Source organism: Amphiura filiformis, chromosome 10 (genome assembly GCF_039555335.1).
Source record: "Amphiura filiformis chromosome 10, Afil_fr2py, whole genome shotgun sequence".
NCBI lineage: Eukaryota > Metazoa > Echinodermata > Ophiuroidea > Amphilepidida > Amphiuridae > Amphiura > Amphiura filiformis.
Window position 1 is genome coordinate 55,521,424 of NC_092637.1, and position 23,147 is coordinate 55,544,570.

Sequence of the window (23,147 nt, forward strand, 5' to 3'; positions counted from 1 at the left end):
CCTCTTTGTGGTTGAGCATTTCCAGTCTTAATTCACTCAATGCTTCTACACCTTTCAGATCTCCCTCCAGTATGGCTACGGTTTTAGTCATAATCTATAATCCAAGTTACTGTTGCACTTAATCCTAGGCTCAAAAGTTTCCATAATTCCAGGGTTAAGATCACTCTTAATCCTAGTTAACATTACCTCTTTGTGGTTGAGCATTTCTAGTCTTAATTCACTCAATGCTTCCACACCTTTCAGATCTCCCTCCAGCATGGCTACGGTCTTAGTGACTAGCTCTGTAGCGTGTAGGTAGTGTTTGTTGCCTAGGTAACCAGAGAGTTTCTGTGGTACATTGTTTACTTCCTCGCTGTAAAAAAATGTGAAAACAAAAATAAAATGGGAACATGGTAAACAACATTCAGGAGTCTCTCGAAGAACTGTTCCATCATAAAAAATTTTTTGGAGTATGTTAATGTTGCAAATAAATAAAACATATAGTGTTTGAGATTTAGAGAATAAAGGTATTGTTTTTAGCCACAGTCGTGCATCTATCGTCTCATATAACATGGGCGACATCATTATAAAAAACGAGGTGAAGCCGAGTTGTTTTACTCCAATACATGACAGTGGTTAAAGATACACGACAGCGGCTAAAAACATTATTTAATACTATAGGAATTACCTTTTTTCAAACACCTTTCTCATCAGATTAGTATTGACCCAAGTTTTTGAAAAATAAAGACAAATGTCATTTTTTCTCAAAGGGTAAAGCCAGGGCTGTCAACTCTCACGCATTGGCTGTGAGTCTCACGCATTGAGTCACTTTCTCATGGTCTCACGCCAAGGTAGTAAAATCTCACTCCTAGGTAGTAAATCTCACGCAAAACGCTGGAAAATGAGTAAAATCTCACGCATCATCAAAATTTTTGTCCCCCCGCTTTTCAGATTCTCGAACGCCATGGTTCAAATAATCATGGGTCAAAATGAACATTGTAGCGGTACGGCTCTGTCTCACGCCAAGCAATTCCAAAAAGTTGACAGCCCTGGTAAAGCTGCATTCAGAGGGTAAAGCTGCATTCAGCTACTCGGATGCAGCGTGCCAGCTGGCAAAGCTGCATTCAGCTACTCGGATGCAGCGTGCCAGCTGGCAAAGCTGCATTCAGCTACTGGATGCAGCGTGCCAGCTGGCAAAGCTGCATTCAGCTACTCGGATGCAGCGTGCCAGCTGGCAAAGCTGCATTCAGCTACTCGGATGCAGCATGCCAGCTGGCAAAGCTGCATTCAGCTACTCGTACCAAAACTCGTACAGCTGCATTCAGCTACTCGTACCAAAATGTTGGTATCATCTTTTTCGGAAAACCCTTCATTTACCTTCTTCAGGGGAGTGCCAATTACTGCTGGAATAGTCCAATGCAATGTTCGCACTAAGTTAAAAGCCTGATATATGGTCATTTTCACGGTAAAGGGTGTAACTTTTGATTTTTAGGGTCAAAATTTCAAACCACTTAAATATGTTTCTGTTTACTGTAATCATGCATAGAAGCAACTTAAATTCCAGTAAAATAGTGTTTCAAGGCTTAAACCTTTTGATTTCTGATAAAAAATTTGACATTTCCATAACATTTTGGTTAAAAACTAAGAAAAAATGTATTTTACATAAGCTCAGAAAATTATGACATGAAAGCTGGAATACATGTGAAATCCCATTCCAAAGTAAGTCAACAGATATAAGTTAAATTTTATACCATGTTTTGCTATGTTTGTAATTGCAATTTTGAAAATTTTTAACATCAAGGGTCATTTGCAATGGAAATTTCCCAACCTTAAACATATTTTTTAAGTTTTAATTGGGTTCCTAAAATAATTTAAATGTCTAACTTCATGTACAAATACTACTTGATGAAAGGAACCTCCCAGCCAAGTTTCACAGAAATTGGAGTTATTTCTTAGAATTGGCAATTCAAGCGATTTGTGTTTCGGAGGCTTCAGTTAACAACACAGGTGATCATAAAAGTAAAATATTTGGCTAACTACTACAAGTTGACATGAAAAATAGGTAAAAAATATCATAATTACCAATTTTCATGCTTTGCTTCTAAGTATTGAATTTCAGTTGTGACAAAAATTAAATTATCACAGCAAGACATTTTTTTTGTTTCGGAGGCTTCATGTTTACAATTGTTAAACATTGCAGAAGTAGTTTTTTTGAAAACAACACTGTTGGGATCATCTAAGCTGTTATTTTCTTGTGTGTATTGAATCAATGATTCTATGCGGCAGATATTGCAGATTTATAACATGATAATTTTTTCACCCATTTGTTAAGTATGGTGTTATTTGCATGTGAAGCCTCCAAACGGGCTTTCTTGGATATCAGTATATTTTTCAAGCATTAACCATAATATCAATTTTTTTTAAATTTATGACATTCTGCACATATCATGCAACAATTACAATGCAGATATCAATATGGAACATACCAATTTAGATATGCATAGATGATAATTAAGTTTACTGTTGTTTCGGAGGCTTCATTTGTTTCGGAGGCTTCAATTGTTAACGGAAAGTTTGTATTGGGTCCCATTTTCAAACGGTGATATATATCTCCATGATTTAAAAACAAGTGACTTGAGGATCTACTTTGCTACATTTTGATAAATAGATTGGATGAGCTCTTTTATTTATATTTGCCCAAGCTTGCTGAACAGTTTGTTTCGAGGCTTCAAAAAGTTAACGGAAAATCGGCTCTTTGAAGTCAAGATTTTATAAAAATTTTAAAAGCTTGCAAATCAACTAATTTTTGTTACCCATTTCAAGTTAAGATATCAACTGTTATGAATCAAGAAGAAGTGAAGAAATAACCAAGAATTATGAACCAAAGCTATACCCACAAAGTTTGTTAACAATTGTTAACGGAAAATGAAGCCTCGAAACGACAAATATCAAGTCCGGTTCTCAAAAATACAGGGCTGTTCACAATTAAATCTAATGTGGCAGTGTTTACTGAACATATGACCGTATTTCAGGATAAGAAAAATTATCCATGAACTAACTGAAGAAAACACAGGGTTTTACAAAATGTTACTGTTTTTTACAGTTTTTCAAAATGGCAATATTAGGTACATTTAAGCCTGCTAAAACTGAACGCAGTAACTCCCGAAGATGATTATGCTACCCAAGGTAGCTGCTAACTAGATGACTTATGTGGCCAAAAATCATGGAATTCTGTGGCTTTATTAGAAAACTACGGATCAAAATGTTAAAAATCCAAAGTTACACCCTTTACCGTGAAAATGACCATATACTATGCTGGCTATGATACCTACTCCCCCATATTGTACTCACATTTGATCTAATAATCCCAAGACATGTTTCTGCTCTATGCCTTCTAACCATAATTTTCTCAGCTCATCTCTCCTACAATGTAGCAACTCCTTACAAGATTCCAGGTCCGTCTTCAATATCTTGATTCGCTCTCTGGATGTTTTGATCCGTCCGGAGATGTTGCTGTAAGCTTGAATGGTCTTGGTCAGGGTGTCATAGTTCTCTGTGGACAAAAACAAAATAGTTGAAATATTATGATTCAAGATTTGTGAGGAACAGGATGGCAATATCTTTCGGTATTGTTTTGGGGAACCTGATAGGTACATTGGAATGACATTATGAGGACACGGCGGCTCAGTGGTTACGGCCTTGGACTCATAATCCCAGAGCTTGCTTGACGTGTGTAGGTTTGAGTCCCCGTCCCACCACCATGTTGCGCCCTTGGGCATGGCGCTTTACCTTGCTTGCCTCACCTTACCCAGGTGCAATGGGAAGCTGTTAGGTGTAGTCACAGTTGTTGTACTGATGAACCTTGCACCAATTGTAGGCAGCAAACGTGGTTCCGACATATTCTAGTAACGGTGGAATAAATCAAATGTAAAGCACTTTGAGGCTGTTTATGGCATAAAGCGCTATATAAATACCTACATTTCAGTAATTACGATAGACCAGTGCCCTCTGGGGCTAGATGTTGTGTCTTGACCTTTGACACGACATCTAGATTCCGTCTTGATGTAAATGGCGTAACAGTTTCAGGCAGAGAAAATATCTCAACCTTCCCAGAATCCTTTGCAATATGATTCATCACCTCAAATAGCAAATGACACTCACATTACTTTGTACAGGTTCTCTTTGTTTTTCATGTTGACTATAGACTGCTTAAACATGTGTTGATAGTCGAGAAATAAACATTTTGCTAGATCTGGATGTGCTCTATTCATTGAGGTACTTTTTGTCACTATCGGCCATTGTTGCATTTTAATTAGATAGCAAATTTTGTTAACTTGAGACTGCCAGCCAAGATTAGACTGGCAAGTCAGACCCAGAAGCTTGATCTTAGAAACCACCTGAAGCTTAATGACAGCAATTAGCAATTTAGGTGGGCTAGGTGGCTATTTCTTTTAAAAAACACAATAAACCTGCTTAACCTTGAACTGTGAAATTACACCTTATTAGCTATCAATTATGAAATGGATTTAATATTTTATAGACTCACATTCAACATGTTTTTGATTTAACTAATTTAAAGATCTTGATCAAAATCAAAATTCAATTTTCAATTTTATTCCATGAGCCATTTTCAGAGCTATTTGTTGCTGAAAACCCCATCATAATTTGAGTTATGGTTCCAGAGATATGGCCATTTTAGTGTTGATCAGAACAATAAAATACAAAGGAAGTTGAATAACTTTTATTGGGTATATCTCAAAATCAATATTTCCGACATCCAACTCATTTTGCTTGATCACATCACATTTGTTCATGCTAGAAAATGTATTAACAGCGGTCGAGGAATTTGACTCATACATTGTAATTGTGAGGTAGCTCAAGGTCACAAGTTGAAGTCTTCGCTGCGCCAAAATGTTGTGCACTTAAGTAAAGTTTACTTATAATTATACTGGGGAAACGATTAAGCATCAATAATGATCTCCTGCACATGCGTACTTGCGTAATACTTGTGTGTGTGTATTGTATACCATGACTGCTATAACATTGGACCCAGCTTTAACTCACCGCTTATCAGTGGGAGCTGGTAGCCTAATGGATAAGGCGTCCGTCTAGAGATCGGAAGGTCGTGGGTTCGATTCCCATACCGCACATTCCCTGCGTTTTTTCAAGTTGGGTTGTGTGCCGGTCGGGATTTGTGTTTATTTGTTGTCATGTTTAATTGTAACACTTTGGGTTGGTTACACTGTTCATTCTTTCTCGTTGTGCACTTAGGCAAGGCTCTTCACCAGCTGTTGCCTCTCTCCACCCAGGTACCAACTTTATTCAATGGCGGGAATGTAATAGACTCGCTGTTGAGGCAGTTTAGCATCTCCCCCCAGCAACATTTCATGAGGGAGTCAGGCCCAATCACTTCAAAAGAGAGAAGAGCACTTTGGCCTGTGAACACAGGTTCAACCCCTTTACCTTTTTACTGACCAAACTAATTACAAGACCTCTTCTACATTGAGGCTGGCGTTCCCTTTTAAAGGGAATTTTTATTACTGACTACAATATACCTGTAATAAGTGAGTCCAGTTTCCCATCACATTCTCTGTAGGCCTTTTCCAATCTTGCTTTTTCAACCTCTCTTTGTTTAAGATCCTCACTGTGGGGTAAAGTATATCATAAGAAATAAAATCTAGCAAACTAAAATGCGTTTCATCAAAGCAAAGTCAACATTATCTCGTCCAACCCAATTTTTTTTAATAGTAGTAGTATGAAGTTTTTTGGCCGAATTTGATTGATTTTGACCAAAAAAAGTTACAAAATGTTTGCAAAATTGTCAGATTTTTTTCAGATTTCAAGCTTTCTTACATTTTTTTAAAGATCATTTAACATGGCAAGTCCATCTGCCTATAGTAGTGCCCTTTGAACAGTATTGGAATTTTTTATCGTGGCCTAATGAGCAAAGTTTTAAACATATATATTTATGGCAACTTGCTATGTTTACAATTTTTGGCTCTACTCTCTTAATATTTTTATCTTGTTCTTCTGTCAATAACAACAACAACAACAACAACAACAACAACAACAACAACAACAACAACAACAACAACAACAACAACAAAACCTGAACAAAAATAACTCTGGCAATAACAACCATAACAACAACCACAACAACAATTCAACAACAACAACAACAACAACAACAACAACAACAACAACAACAACAACATTGAACAACAACAACAAAACCTAAACAAAAATAACTCTGGCAACAACCGTAACAACAATCACAACAACCGTAACAACAACCACAACAACAATTCAACAACAACAACAAAACCTAAACAAAAATAACTCTGGCAACAACCGTAACAACAACAATTCAACAACAAAACCTAAACAAAAATAACTCTCGCAACAACCGTAACAACAATTCAACAACAACAACAAAACCTACACAAAAATAACTCTGGCAACAATCACAACAATTCAACAACAACAACAACAAAACCTAAACAAAAATAACTCTGGCCATAAACAACCATAACAACCACAACAATTCAACAATAACAATAATAACAAAACCAACAACAACAACAAAACCTGAACAAAACTCACTTACCTGGCAGAAAGGGTCCTGATGACTGACATGAGCAGCCCAGTACCAGCCTGGAAACAAATATAGAAACACTTTGTTTTTAAAGCCATAATGTACGATCTTATATAATATGAAATTGATTTTTTGACACATTTGTAATGTTTACACATGTCCCAACTTGCACCTAAATGGAATTTGTTGTCACTAAATAGATTCATCAGGTTTGTAGATATAAAATAATTTTCTTTTGCACAAAACCAAAATATTTTACTCACTTGACGGTTTCGCCTATCATGGTCGATTGGCATCATCAGAATGATGTTGGTTGATCCTTACTTCCGGAATTTGTTGTGTTTGTAGGTCAACAGAGCAAAGTTTGACATAAAGTCATAATTCATAAAATTATGACTTTATTTCCTCCTATTGAACTGCATGTTAAATGGCCAATAAAGCAATAGAGTTTCTCTCACTTTACCTTGTTATTTAAAAGATCAAAATGTACAGAAACTAGTATAAAGAAACGTTCTAAATGTAGCAGCGCTATATAAATATTTTCTTTACACTCCTAGATAGTGAGAACCAATCAGAGCAGAAGTTAGTAAATTACTAGCCGTGCATAAATATTGTATAATTGCACAGGCGCACTCCGCGTAGTAGACGCAGTGCTTTCGAACGCGTTCATTTTTCTTGTGGGTGGATGCTTATTTGTTTGCATTTTCCATCATTTTTAGTGACAATTTTGTTATAAAAATTACAAAAATCACAGGATTTTTAGTCGTGTATGAAATAGGTAAATGGCCCATTTCACGGTTAGGCGCCACTTTTTGATTTTCAACATATCTGGCCTGGTGTGTAAAAAATAATGGGGTTATACAGAATTGACTGTTGGTGATTTTTCATTGTCTCTGTATGGCCTACCTCCACTAGCTTAATCAGCCTTTCTGCTTTTATCTTTCAGGGCGCACAGGGGTAAGAAGTGGTCAAAAACCACATTTTACTAGCAACCTGGAAACAGGCATTTATTTTCCAATGCTGCCACTTTTAACTATGTTGAGCCTACCAGCTGCTTTTGTTGTTTTTATGTAGTGAACAAGTTGCACTATACAGCCATACATGAACAAAGTAGTAGTTGTCAGTTAAACTAGCATGAGAACCATTTAAATTTCTGAATTCGGATGTGACATTTTCCGTTCACATCTATGTACCTTATTCAATGTGGAATAGATCGACTAATACTTTACATGAATGGCAAACTAGTGTGTTTTAGTAAAGTTCAGAGTCTTGTTACTATTTGTTGAACAAATTACACTTGTTGCTCTTAATATGTAGATACCATGCGATATTTTGAATTTTTGCCAACAAATTCTGTTCACAGTTTTGTCACATCCGATTAATTTTCCAAATAGTATAATTTATTAACAAATAAGTGGCAGAATTTTTTCTCCTTGATTTTCAAAAATCTCCTGCTATGAGCTATCTAATGACACCATTTAATGAAAACTCCTTCATCAACTTAGCTTACAGATGTCATTTCAAAGTTTCCGTTCACATGTGTCACAGGGATTGAGTTTTAAGGCGTGCGAGTGCGATTCGCACGCGCCGCACGCCTGAAAATACGCCGAGGGGTGCGATTTTTCGCACACCTAAAAAAAAAAAAAAAAAAAAAAAAAAATTTTTTTTTTTTTTAAGTTTTTATTTTTATTTAGAATGTCCCTGAACTTAAAAATGTCCCTGGAAATATTTTTAATTTTTTTTAAAACTTGAAAAAAAATTACAAAAGATTTAAAAATTATGAATTCATGTTCAAAATAGGCAAATTTATAATTGATGTTCACATTACAACCTATTTATGAAGTAAAGAAGCATACAAAACAAATGCATTTTAAAATCATTCATAGATTATTATGTGAACATAATTTACAAATTTGCCTATTTTAAACAAGAATTTATAATTTTTAATCTTTTGTAATTTTTTTTTTAAATTAAAAAAATTCCAGGGACATTCTAAAGTTCCAGGGACATTCTAGGGACATTCTAAATCCAAAAAAAAAAAAAAATAATTAAAAAAAAAAAAATTACAAATGACACTAGTAATAAGTCCAAAGTCCAGGGACATCTATGCAGTATACACCATTCATTACCCCAGAGCTTTTACCATGGCCATTTAAAAAAAGTACATGTATGTTGTCACAATTGCTAAGTTTTAGCTGAAAATGAAATGATAGTCATACACCAGTTTTGAAAAAAGCACACCTTGGTTTATTTAGGTGTGCGATTTGCAGCACACCTAAAAGCACACCTCGGGTTATCCAGGCGTGCGATTTACAGCACACCTGTCACATTGCAAAACTCAATGCCTGGTGTCACATCCATGGTACCTGTCACATCCAAAATAGTTTCTTCAAAGAACTAAGACAGGAATGGGACTAGGATGCCAGTTTGAAGTTATTTCATTACAGGTTTGTGGGGGATCAAAAGGCACAACAAATCTTTAATTCAGTATGTCTTCTTTAATTGTGACAGGAGACTCAAAAAGCTTCAATTTCCGTTCACATGTCACATCCTCAAAATTAGTAGTTTTTGGGTCAAAATACTGAAACAACATATTTTACTTTCTAAAATAGGTTTATTATTTCATACATGTCACATATGATTATTTCATGGCTTTGTTGTTGTCTTTAGGGGACAGTTTTGTATATAATTTACAGAAGCGGATGTGACATTTTCAATTGTGAACGGAATAATTTCAGTATTATAAACATTTTGCTTGTCAAAAATATAAAGGGTCAGGAAAAACATTTTAGCATTGCTCAATTCAATAGAATCTCACAAAATATATGTGTTAGAAGTGCTTAAAGCTTATATTTTTGACAAGCAAACTGTTTGTAATAATGAAATATTCTGTTCACAATTGAAAATGTCACATCCGCTTCTATAAATTGTTTAAAATGTTTTAAAATGAACACTAACACAGGTTGATATGTTTCAATATATCCCATTTAATTTACTGGGGTGTGAAAACTTGTTGAATCATTATTTTCTGAAATATACTCTGCTTTACAGTGTGTGGTTTCCGTTCACATTGACATCAGTCACATCCAAAATTGCACAAACATCAGAATCTTGAATTTGACCTGTGTTTTCAAACTGGCTGATATTATTTGTGAACATTACCCATATCATGACCTTCAAAGCTGTGAAATATCAGAGTCATTCATTGTTTATTAAAATTGTTGAGTAAACCATTTCATGTCAATTTCCCTTTTTTACCAACAAAAATTACATTTAAGTGGCCATAAATTTGTCATTACACAACAAAAGTTGCCCAAATTTTGTCAGAAGAGAGCCTATGACACACTTGTTTATTTTAAATATCTATTATATATGTATTGGACAGTCAAAGTATAAATATTCACTACTCGATATTTATCAAATTTGTTAAAAAATTACATAACATGAGATACCCTTATGAAAAAACAACGATCAAATCATGATCGTAACGATCAAATTCTTGATCGTTACGATCAAAAAATGGTCGCGGTGACCAAAATTTTGATCGTCAATGATCGTACGACCATAATAGGACTGACAGAGAATGGTCGTAGAAATGATCGTAACAAAAATGTTCATCGTATTTTTGGTTGTAATCCAAATATTGATAGTAAATTTGATCGTTTTTTTAATCCAAATATGTTTGATCGTAATTATTGCTTTGATTGTGAATACAGTTGATCGTATTTTTGGTTGTAATAAAACTTTTGGGTCGTTTTTTTGATCGCTTTTTCATTCCAACTATATGTGATCGTATATTATGATCACAATTTTGATGGTTGTAATTTTACGATCATTCAAGATGGTCGCAATCATGATACTTATATGATCTGAGAATTACTATCAAAAATTCAAATTCATCATTTGAAAATTACAATCACAAAATTTTCATAAGATGTTAGGAACACCTATAAATCTCAATCAAAATCATGAAAATGACCAGATATTATATTTAGATGAAACTTTCCTCTTTTTTTTTTGCCATTTTATTTCATAATCAATTTATTTCCACAGTAAAAATTGCTTTTACAATAAAATTGACTTCAAATGTTTAAATAGAGATATGAAATACCACGCATAGAACATAATTCCTGAAATGTTTGTTGATGCCACTTTGGCCACATGTTCTGCATGAATTCGCCATGCACCCTTAGCGTTACATCGTTATGTTATTACGACAAGTGCACATGTTTTATAGTCTCTACATTTACATTACAATTGTGTTAAAAGTTTATGGTGATAAAATGAATTGCAAAATAAACATTGAATTTAAAACATGCAGATATCATGCAACTACTTCAAGTTAATTGAGCTATTAAGCTGAGATATGCATGTATAGCAGTAAAACATAGTACTAGCAGAATATAAGGTACTGCATATTGTAATATCAATATGTACTTATGACTATAAGTATGATGATGTATACCATACATATGTACCAGCCCGGGATAACAGCAGATTGTCTTTTAAACCAACTATATATAGTTTGATATTCAAACTTATTATAGCCTTCAGCTTCATGCAGCTACTTACAATTAAGAAATAAATGTCCTCAAATAATCATTGCATATTATCTTATATACAGCACAGTATTTCAGCACTCACTTGTTGATGTTGCATTCTGTTTTATCAGCATTAGGCCAAAAAAAAAAATTGTTTGTTTGTCCATAAAGGCTTATGAAATAGTTGGGTCGGTAGGTCGGATTTTTTTTTTTTTTTTTTTTTTTTTTACAGATATTGCACTTGAAACTAACAACTGACAAGACTGGTAAATAAGTCCAAACACACAGCACTTCACTGGTTTAACTCTTGAGATGGTTCTGCATAGGCCTGGCATTTTCGGGTAATTTTGTACAGAAATTGCAAAAAAAAAAAAAAAAAAAGTTTTTTATTTTTTCGGTTTTGTAGTGTCCCTGGACCTAGACCTAAATGCTAGGATCATTCATGGTTGATCTAAAAAAAAAAAAAAAAAAAAATTCAAGATGTTTTGTATTTTTAATATGAAAATTGATACTTTGTATTCATGTCATACTCTATTAATGATTTCAAAATGCATTCAAATTCAATGCATTTTGAAATCATTAATAGACTATGACATGAATACAAATTATCAATTTTCACCTTAAAAATACAAAACATCTTGAATTTTTTTTTTTTTTTTTTTTTTTTTTAGGTCAACCATGAATGATCCTAGCATTTAGGTCGAGTACCTTTTAGAATACCCTACCACATCGACGGCGCCGCTGGCTGCACCTTTTTTTGTAAAACTACACCGACGTCAAGGGCGCGAATTACTTATTAATGGGATAGATTTAAATTAAGTTAGAGGTATATGAGTCAGGTTTTTAATAAAGTATGTCGGCGTTTGACTTAATGAAGTTTGCAAGGTAATAAGTGTTAGTACGATTAAATTATTGTGGTTACTTCTAGATAGTAGCAATGTCATTTGAATTTAATTTAAGCATAATGAAATAACTATATTGCATTATATAATGGCTTAGAAGTATTAATTATGCGTAATAGATTTTAATGTACTCAAGTAATAATGATGACCGCATCAAAAGATGATTTTAATAAGCATGATATAATTATAATTAGTGTGACGTATAAGAGGCCGATTGTAATTGGTTATGAATGATTATATAATTCTAATTATTATGATGGATTAGAGGGCGATGGTAGTTAATTCATAATTATGACATAATAATAATGAGTGTGAGGGATAAGAGGGTTGTTGTAAGTAATTAACAATGATTGTTAATAGTGAGTAAAGTTATATTGATAAGAGGAATGTTAATTGTTAATGAGTGGTTTGATTAAGAATGAGTAGCATTTATTTCATGGAGTAAATACATTAAGTATCATATATTGAATGTTGTGATGGTGAATGAAGGTATCGTTGTTGCTGTGCTACAGCGACGCCGCAAAGGTATCGCTGTTGCCGTGCTACAGCGACGGCGTTAGACCTTTTATGAGGGCCTACACCGACGGCGGTAAGGTAGACCTATTTCCGTAAGGCTACACCGACGGTGCAAAGGTGCACCTTATGTAGGCCTAATTGTTAAAGTTGTCATATTAGCAAATGAGTGTGGTGGAGGAAGGTATCGTTGTTGCTGTGCTACAGCGACGGCGCAAAGCTAGACCATTTTACAGGACTACACCGACGGCGCGAAAGTATCGCTATTGCCGTGCTACAGCGACGGCGCGGAGCTATACCTTTTCAATGGGCTACACCGACGGCGCGAAGGTGTCGTTGTTGCCGTGCTACAGCGACGGCGCAAAGCTAGACTTTTCAAGGGGCTAAATCGAGTGCGCGAACGACCACCGATTTCCGCACGCTAACCCCGACGGCACTGAGGTATACGGTCATGTCACCAAATGAATGTAGGGGAGGTAGGTATCGTTGTTGCCGTGCTACAGCGGCGCCTAAGCTATACCTTTTCACGGGCAACACCGACGGCGCTGAAGTATCGCTGTTGCCGTGCTACAGCGACGGCGCGAAGCTATACATTTTTACTGGGCTACACCGACGGCGGGAAGGTGTCGCTGTTGCCGTGCTACAGCGACGGCGTGAAGCTATATATTTTACTGAGCTACACCGACGCGCCAAGGTGTCGTTGTTGCCATGCTACAGCGACGGCGCGGAAGCTATACCTTTTACTGGGCTACACCGACGGCGGGAAGGTATCGCTGTTGCCGTGCTACAGCGACGGCGCCGGCTATATCTTTTACTGGGCTACACCGACGGCGCGAAGGTGTCGTTGTTGCCATGCTACAGCGACGGCGCCGAACTAGACATTTTGAGGGGCTAAACCGACGGCGCGAAGGTATCGCTGTTGCCGTGCGACAGCACCGGCGCCACTCAAGAATATTTCTTATTTTGTCATGTCCCGAACAAAATGAAGGGGGGGAAGGTGTCGCTGTTGCCGTGCTACAGCGACGGCGCGAAGCTATACCTTTTTACTGGGCTACACCGACAGCGCGAAGGTATCGCTGTTGCCGTGCTACAGCGACGGCGCCGGCTATTCCTTTTACTGGGCTACACCGACGGTAGCGAAGTTATCGTTGTTGCTGTGCTACAGCGACGCGCAAAGCTAGACTTTTGCGTATTTTGTAGTGACTTGATCAAATAAGTGTAATGAAGAGGAGGAAGGTATCGCTGTTGCCGTGCTACAGCGACGCCGCTAACCTATACCTTGCCATTGGGTGAACTGAAGGTACCGCTGTTGCCGTGCTACAGCGACGCCACGAATGATATGATGCACTTGTGAAATGGGGAGTTGCTTGTTTGTTGACAAGAGGAAATATTAAGTTAAGTTGTCATTGGTAAGCCCATAATGCACATAACTTAGTTTGCACCTGGTTGTCACTGGTTGGGGCATTTTATGAACGACGTATACACTGGTTTATGTGATTTCATAATTTCCAGATATTATAAATAAAAACAGGACCGTGACCACTGAAAAGTTAATTAAGAAGAAACAGAACTTTTGCACCTGGTTATCACTTGTTGGGGCCTTTTATGAACGACGTATACACTGGTTTATGTGATTTCATACTTTGCAGTTGTTATAAATAAAAAACAGGACCGTGACCACTGAAAAGTTAATTAAGAAGAAAATGGTCATACAGTCCCGACTAATTAGGTGAAAAAATAAGCATCATAAGACATTTCTTTTACAAGTTCAACAAAACATTGTGAATGAAACAGAACTTTTATCTTCCGTCTTTATTCAGATTTGTATTGAACGTAAGAACGCGGTCAATGCAAAGTAAAGCTTGTGAGTGGTAGGGTCGTTTTATGAACGACGTATAATCATGATAATTTTTATCATTTAGGCCTATACTTAGCAAGGTCTTTAAAAAAAAATTTGGTACAAAAATCATGGAAATCGGTAGTAGGGTTGTTGAGAAATTGTATTTCAAAGTTCACACGGCGATGTCGCTGTAGCCCTGCAACAACGATAACCTTCCTCATAGGCATCGCATTAATGGGTGAATATTTATAAAGTTTGTTTGTTTGTTTGTTTGTTTGTTAATTAATTCATTAATTATCAAGCGGCGATGTCGCTGTAGCCCTGCAACAACGATAACCTTCCTCATGGGCATAACATTAATGACTGAATATTGATAAAAGTTAATTGTTTAAGAACGTTAATTAATTGATTAATTATCAAGCGGCGAAGTCGTTGTAGCCTGCAACAACGGTAACCTTCCTCGTGTGCATCATAATTTACATATTATACGGTAATTAATGACTGAGTATTGTTAAAAGTTAATGTTTTTATTTAATGTTCTTAAGTTCATTAATAATTATTTATCTCTTCTTTAAATAAGATAATTAATGCATGGAAACCGATCATTATGCAGATTTATGATTCCTGGCTGATTATGGGAAGCAAAGCAATAATTATGAATATTAATTAAATTTAAAATTTACTAATGTTCCTCTTCTTCATTATATAGTGGCATTATTAATTAAATTACTACAGTGTTGTTTTGAATCTCTCTCGTTCGTTTATTTAATTTGCTGAATTAAGTGATTTATCTATTGCACTGAGTTAATCCATACATCATTCAATGTAATCCTATTATCGAGTTTCGCGCCGTCGGTGTAGCAGGGCTAAAAATAGGGTAGCTTCGGCGACGGCCAAATGTGGTAGGGCATAGTAAAGCTTAGCCTTTAGGTCTAGGTCCAGGGACACTACAAAACCGAAAAAATAAAAAACTTTAAAAAAAAGTTGTTGTTGAAAAAATTCCAAAAAAAAAAAACAAATCCAAAAAAAAAAAACGGTCGGGACCAGGGTACACGGTCGGTCGGACGTGGACAAACAAACAATTTTTTTTTTTTGGCCTTAGCTTAGTGACAGCTAGTAGCCCATGACCTTTTGTGGTTCATTTCCAGTTAATTATTAATTTTTGACTCATTTTTCAAATAAATTTTACAAAATAAAAGTGATTAATAATTTTATTATCATATATGCATAAATATTTGTTACATTTTTCTCAAAAATACAACCAAATAATATTTTGAAATAAAAATTTTCTCAAGGGTCAAAGCCTGTAGCCCCCATACAGCCAATCACAATTCACATGGCCAAAGGTCATATTATATTCAAAAAATTGGATGCATGCAGTCATGGCAGTTGCAGAGATCACAAATAATATGATATATCTTTTGATTTAAAAAAAAAAGTTCATGAGAAAGAAAGTGAGAAACATGATCTCTGCCTGTATAAGGATTAAGGGCCATCCAGCCAGTGCAGGTAGTATAGTGAAATGAGATGGACATGAATGACACAAATGATGATGAAATGAGTGTAGCATGGTACATGTACATGTAGTTGTAGGTAAGCTTATTAAAGGGCATATACATGTATTTTTATGGAATTGAATGGTCATGATCAGATGATGGTTGGCAATCCTTCCTTTGCATATGCACCTGGCCTGGATCTGGAAATTATTCTCTTTCATGTTTTCTGCAACTACTCACACATCATGATTCAAGAATCGAGAACTATTTACTTTAATAATAACAGTTGAGTTATAATCAGTTATATTACATGTAACTCATGCAGTTTAGTTATACTAATTTTTATAGGCTATACTACATGACTTTAATTTGTTTTAAAGATTAATTTAGGCCTAAGTGAATACTTAAGTATCTTGTTCAGGGTTAAATGGTGCATGCATGGTTTGTACGTACTAGTGAGTAATTTTTGGTCACAGCAGCGGGAAATTTTACGATGATTAAAATATTGATCGCAAAATTGCGATCATTATTTGCGATCAAAAAAACGATAAAAAGTTGGTTGCATATATGGTCGCGTATTCGCGATCAAAATTACGACCATTAATAACGGTCAAAATAATGGTCGCTGGGGTACCAAATGCGATCAAAATTATGATGATAAATACAATCAAATTTTGGTCGTAATTATGGTCGCAATTTTGGTCGTAATTATGGTCGTAATTATGGTCGCAATTTTGGTCGTAATTATGATCGCATCAACATGGTCGTTCTTTTCATAGGGGTAATAAATCATAATTTTCTTCAAGAAGTAGAGAGATTTAAGCTGGGAAATGATATTTTTATGAAAATCTGGTCTTATTTGGAAAAGAAAACCCCCATTAAATGAAATTTAATCCATTTTGAAAATTTCGAGTTTTTTTCACCAAAAGTGGCGCCTAACCGTGAAATGGGCCAAATGCGTATCACTTGTTGCTCGAGAAATTGTACAAAATAATTATGCACTTGTACTGAGATGTTGATGCATCTAAATTAGATGATCTAATGCACGAGCCCCGAAATCAACATCTCAGTACGCGTGCATTATTCAATTGCAATTTCACTCCCAACAAGTGATACATGTTAAAACCTATAAATAATGTATTATTTCAGCATTTTGAGTTTAAAGAACAAATTTAAAATTTGAAGGAAATCGTACATTTAAAGGCTTTAAAATGGACGTCATTGTACATGTAGCAAGAGGGTCCTTACTTGAGAACCCCGGATTTGAACTTAGCTTCAAATTTGCACACAATAGAAATGCATTTGATGCTAGAGTCCATTGCTATCATTTTTCAGCGTTGACATCTTTTGCAACAGACATTATTTATTTGGCATAACATTAATTCTTTGAGCGGGCACCCTTTGAAGCACTGGCTGCCACATGCTCCTTATTCCAAATAAAATCCCAAATTACTGTCACATATATTATATGCCCATAATGCCTGGCAAATTAACTAGACCATGGAATGTAAGAGGTGTTTTTAATGATCCAAAGCTTACATACCGGTACAGATAAATAGCATCTGTAGATATGGTTTACGGACTACGGTAATTAGTGAGTTTAAGGTGGTACTACACCCTTGATAAATTTTGTGACTAATTTTGCATTTTTCTCAAAACATAATAACACACTGGTACGGTAACAAAAGTTTATGTATATTATAGGGGCAATGAATCCAATTACTTCACTGAAATTTCAGTGTTTCAAGACAAGTGGTACGTATTTTTGTTACCAGTGTGTTATTATTTTTTGAGATAATGCAAAAACAGTCACAAATTTATCAAGGGGTGTAGTACCGTACCACCTTTTTACTCAAAGAAACAATCAAAATTAACCAAAACTTGTAGTGACATCATGTTGTTGTAATGGGGATATCCCAGTTTCCCAACTTCTGATTGGCCATTACGGGTATTCCATGGCAGAAAACTGTATTGAAAACTGTGTGGAGTCTGTGGTCTTGGATGGAGGTCTTGAAGGTGGCGTTGGAGGACATGTCAACAGAAGATTGTGGGAGGACATTCCAAAGGGCAATTTTTTTTTTTCGCTTCAGGGAAGAAAGACTGGGGTAGGGTGTAGATGTGTGGTGCAGAACTTCAAACTGTACATGTTGTGGCTTCACCAAGATCTTTCTTCTTGATATACGGTACGGTAAGTCCGGGGGGGGGGGGGCCACCCTCACACAAAAGTGCCTCCCACCCGCGTCCGAACGCCTCTGAAATGCACCCATAATGGTGAATTTTCACATAACCAAATTGCACCCCTTAATGGCGAAACACATGCAAAATCCTACCCTAAATGGCGTAGCACATGCAAAAACCATACCCTAAATGGCGTCAACTGAGAAATATCTATATTGATACCCTAAGTGGCGTAAACAGGGAAATGAGCTAATTTGACATGTACACCCAAGGTGTCTTTTTGATTTGGCGCCGTGGTCTTTATGAAATGGCGCCCTATAAACGCCTTACTTAGTAATGTAATGTAATGTTGCAGACATATAGATAGGACGAAGAAAACATGCACAAAAGTAACAAGAATCAATTAAAAAGTGGTGATTTTTATCAAATTAGTGCAAACTCACTCAAACAATAATATTACCGGGGCTAATTAACCCTAAACATCTAAGGATTTGGCTGAAAAGGACCCCTAAATGGCGATGCCTTCTGAAAAAGTACCCTTTTTCAAAAAGACGCGACGACGCTGTGTGGTGAAAAACATACCCTTTTAGACGTTTTTATTGGACACGGGTGCGTAGCAAGTCAAGTATTGAGTGACCCCCCGGGATATAAGTCGGCGTCAAGGAAGGTCGATGCCCTGGTTGATGATCTTACAACAATGTATGTAGGGTAGATTGTAGGGTTGTCAGTCGTAGTGACTGTCCGGCGTCTCTGGTTTCGATTAGGTTAGCCAGGCTCACATCTCACACTATAGGTGGCGCTATTCGTCCAGGGAAGTGGAATGTGCCTGTACGGTCCAAAAATGGCTTTACTGTGGGGCTCAATGGAAAAAATTACTAAAAATTAATTTTGACAACCAAAACCTAAGTGATGTTGACTTATATGTTGGTACTGGGATAATAATGGATTCATAAACTATCACATAGTGCAATTCATGTTCCACCAAGTCGACACTCGATTTAGCTCAAAAGCAATTTGTGTGTAAATCAAGACCATCCAAAACAGCTTTCTTACAGTAAAGAATAGGAGGTCATCTGGGGTCACATACAGTAGTGTACATTGTACATGTGCCTGCTGTCACAATTTCACACACAAAATTTTGGACAATTTGGTGACACTATTTTTGTCTGTAACTTCAAAAGTATATGCACTAGAAACATGATTGACCCCTTATTGTTTAGGTAATTTGATTCTCTTTCAAATGAAAGAACTTTCAGCTAAAAATATTGAACTTCAAAATTTTATGAACATACCTAATTAGGTCTCATCTGAGACGAATATACCTATATTCGTCTCAGGTCTCATTTAAGGTCGGTGACATTTTTGTGACGCTTGATTTTCGCCCTCTTTGTTGGACTTTCTGAAGAACCAGGATTCCAACAGCAGCTGCAGCGCAGTGACACCGCAGGCATAAATGATTTGACATGTTTGATACAGGTTTTCTTGGCATTCCTTTACTTAAGTGGTTTTTATTTTTACATGTAATAGCTGCCTTCTGCACTGGTTAGGGTTATAACACTGTACTTCCAGTTCCACAAGGGCAGGCAGCAATAACATGTAAGAATAAAGAACCCCCTAATTTTAAAGAAACAATGTTTTCTTTGACAGTTTTGGAACAATGATGGAAGTTCGTTGCTTTGTTTGCAGCATGTTGGGACTGGGACCCCCAACTGCTTATACCCCATTTCAGGTTGTTTTGTATTGACATGATTGAAGACAAGTCCGTCGTCCGAGGCCGAGACGGTATTCAATTCGGCAAACCTTTACTTAGCCTTAGGGTTTTTTATTTTTACATGTAATAGCTGCCTTTTGCACTGGTTAGGGTTAGGGTTATAACACTGTACTTCCACAAGGCAGCTATAACACATGTAACATGTAGAATAAAACCCCCTCAAGTCAAGTAAAAACCCGGGGTATAAAAGACGTGACACTCCTTTCAGGTAAGCTTAACCATATCACGTCTATTCTCGTATCACAAATTGTACAAATATTACCTTACTTGACTACATCAACGATTCACTACATTTCTTTGTTATTCTTTGTGCAGAAAATATCAACTTACCCCTTCTTTAGCCGTTTTTGGCTTTCCTGTAGCATTCATGTCACCTCCCCTATTCGCCATTTCCCTTTTGCAAAACAGACAATCTTGTCTACACCCTACATGACCTTGAATCATCTGAGGTCATAGCAGGGGGATGACACTCTATTCACGTGGTTTCTTTTCCAACGCTAAAAGATTACGAATTTTGGTGGTTTGTAAATGAAAAGTGTCCGCACTATCGATTGATTACGTAACTGTTATGAATAATCTATTAGTTTTTCAATGCAATCGCCTCGACCCATTAATACATATTATCTGTATTTATCAAAGTACTTGGAATAGCAATCTGGTGAGTTCACTGAACTACGCCCAAATACTGATGGAGTTTTAATGGCGCTAATCCTCTCCATACACAGATGAACAAATACAATAGGAGAAGGTCAACACATATGACCTCCTATACGACATGTTATATGAGATGTACAACAACCTGAATATCATAAAGATCAGTGTTCGTTTGTGCATATGAACTGCATATTTACAATACTAAAATATTACTCGTTATATATTATGTCAAATATTGGTATTATGACAACACGGCATATACATTGTATATAAAACGACTAATAGATCCTACTATCATGGCGTCAGGTCATTGGTTCATCATATCCCGTATGTTTCTTAAAATTCATTCATATTTGAGACAAATTCAGTGCCCATTTTATAGGCGTACAGGTGGATCCGGTTTTTTTGTCATTTTCATTTCTTTTTGATGAAAGAATTAAGGTTTTCCACTGCACGGAGGCCACTATGTGATACTAATTTAATGCTATTTGTAAATGAATGCGGATTCCCGGTTGTTGTTTTTCCACAGTGTGACAACTGTCCACCATCCAGACAACATCATCACATAATAAAACGTCTGTATAATTTTTACGATGAGTAAATATTAAACTGAACTTTGCCTTGGAACATTGTGTAAGACGGTGTAAGATTTTGTGGGCGCCCTCAACATTATTATTATCCTCTTTGTATCCGTAAATGACATGGCATAGACTGTGTGAATTCTATGAAGACTAGGGGCCTACTTATACATGGGGTCATATCCATGGACACAAGTAACGATAATTGACAACACGATACGCGACTGTATTTAGGGAGGCTAACCACTAATAATTAATAATGCCGGGTAGGGCCTACTCCTGGGCGACTCGTGTGGGCAAGGACGCTTAGGACGGTGACCAAATGACGGTCTCAAATTTCACCGGGGAGGGGCACTCAAGTATGATAATGTAGGCCTATACGCATGTGTGGCCAACTTTTTTAAACACCCCCCTAAAACGAGTTTTACCCTACCAGCAAATTTAGGATCAATAGGCCTAAGCTAATTTAATACACTAAAGGAAGTTTTGGATGAGAAAACGGACATTTTGATGAGAAACGGCCAAAATGGTGAGACTTTAAATTTTCTCATTCTTTTGGATGAGAAACTTCCTGGTGTGTGTGTCAATCATTATTGTCTTATTAAAATCCGGGACTTTGGTTGACCTGTGCTAGACTCCAGCACATGATAATGACGCAAAGACAGTTGTGGTAACACCATGGTCGCAGACCTGCAAAAAAGCTCAAAAACAGATAGTAATGAAACCAGTTTTTATTTTCCTTGCTCTAGCGAGTTCACAGAGAAGGTGTTTCTAGTACAATACAGCCAAGGGGCTGACAGTGATTCGCCGATTCTCCAAATTTGGCCAAATTTGCACGCTACGGTATGCTATACAGAAGTTGCCGGGAATTACAAATTTGGTACCAGCATGGGAGCCGCCATCTTGGGAAAAGGGGGTGCTGGCGACCGTCGACTCGACGGTCGCCAGCACCCCCGAACGCGCCCAGCAGCTCCCAGCACCATGACTACGCGTAACAGTACGCGTTCCCGACTGTCAATCATCAAGGGTCAATCACCTCGAGCTTGACAACGATATCTGAATAGACTATTGCCAAGTCTTACGTGTAGGCGCGAAATCTTGGTTAATTTTTGTGATTGAAACAGTATTTTACTTGTATAAATCTTGGTCTGGAGAGTGGGATTGTTGGTCGATTTGATGTATTTAATAAATTAAGTTAATGGATGCGCTAAAAATATTATTAAAAGTATTAAAAACAGCTATTCAACATTTGAAAAAATACGCTGTTGCAGGCTTGAAAAGGTCTAACCTTGATTGCAGCAAGCCGTGATTTTCACGGGTAATTTTATTTCTTGAACGCGGAGCACGGGCGCGATGCAGCCGGTAGAAATCGCGGTAGTGTTCCAGGCCTACGCGGTGGCAGGGTAATGGCGGCATCCATAGTTTTATTACATTTATCTTCGAGTGACGCTTCCCAATCTTATTTATTCCCTGATACAGCGTCGGACTCTAGCTGAGAGCGTAGCCTGAGTCCAAACGGACTCCAAGAAGGGCTCTCCATACACAAATGAACAAACACAAAGGAAAGTAGTCTCCTCCGTGACCAGCTTGATTTCGATGGAGCGAAACCAAATTGGCTGCAGAGGAGACGGGTAATTTTGCCATGCAAATGAGGTGAGTGCCCTCTCAAGAATAACTACTCTCTGGTCATAGCATCGAGATATTTACCCGGATATTTAATTATTATCTCGATGGTCATGCTTATATGCATCATCTTTGCACTTCTTTCTTTAGATATTAAGTATAATGTAAAAGTTCAATAATAAAATGAAATAAAATGTTATCATTTATAGTGATAAATAAAGGTGCAAATAATTCCTACCAAATTATATTACAAGTGAATTTCGCAAGATTGACCTTCTTGCATTCCCCTTACTGTCATTACCTTGTACCTAAATTGGCCTCTTATTTTTTATTAAAAATAATCTTAATTAATTTTAATTAACCTCGTAAAATTAATACAAATATTTTATACTATATTTTCTTCAAATAATGTGGATAATTTATGTCTTTTAAGCTTTTATCTCTTCATAATAATAAAATAAAAACTGAACAAATTAA

The 23,147-nt window shown here is 36.5% G+C and overlaps 1 protein-coding gene across 1 annotated transcript in view; it reads right to left on the reverse strand.

Annotated features, from left to right (window-relative positions):
- Window positions 1–20,273, reverse strand: part of LOC140163041 (exocyst complex component 4-like) — a 97,446-nt gene extending 77,173 nt beyond the window's left edge. Inside the window, 5 exon segments of the mRNA XM_072186385.1 lie at window positions 187–352; window positions 3,331–3,532; window positions 5,535–5,623; window positions 6,587–6,633; window positions 20,146–20,273. Of these exon segments, the coding sequence (XP_072042486.1) occupies window positions 187–352; window positions 3,331–3,532; window positions 5,535–5,623; window positions 6,587–6,633; window positions 20,146–20,259 (618 nt within the window). The 5' untranslated portion in view covers window positions 20,260–20,273.
- Between the last annotated feature and the right edge of the window lie 2,874 nt (window positions 20,274–23,147).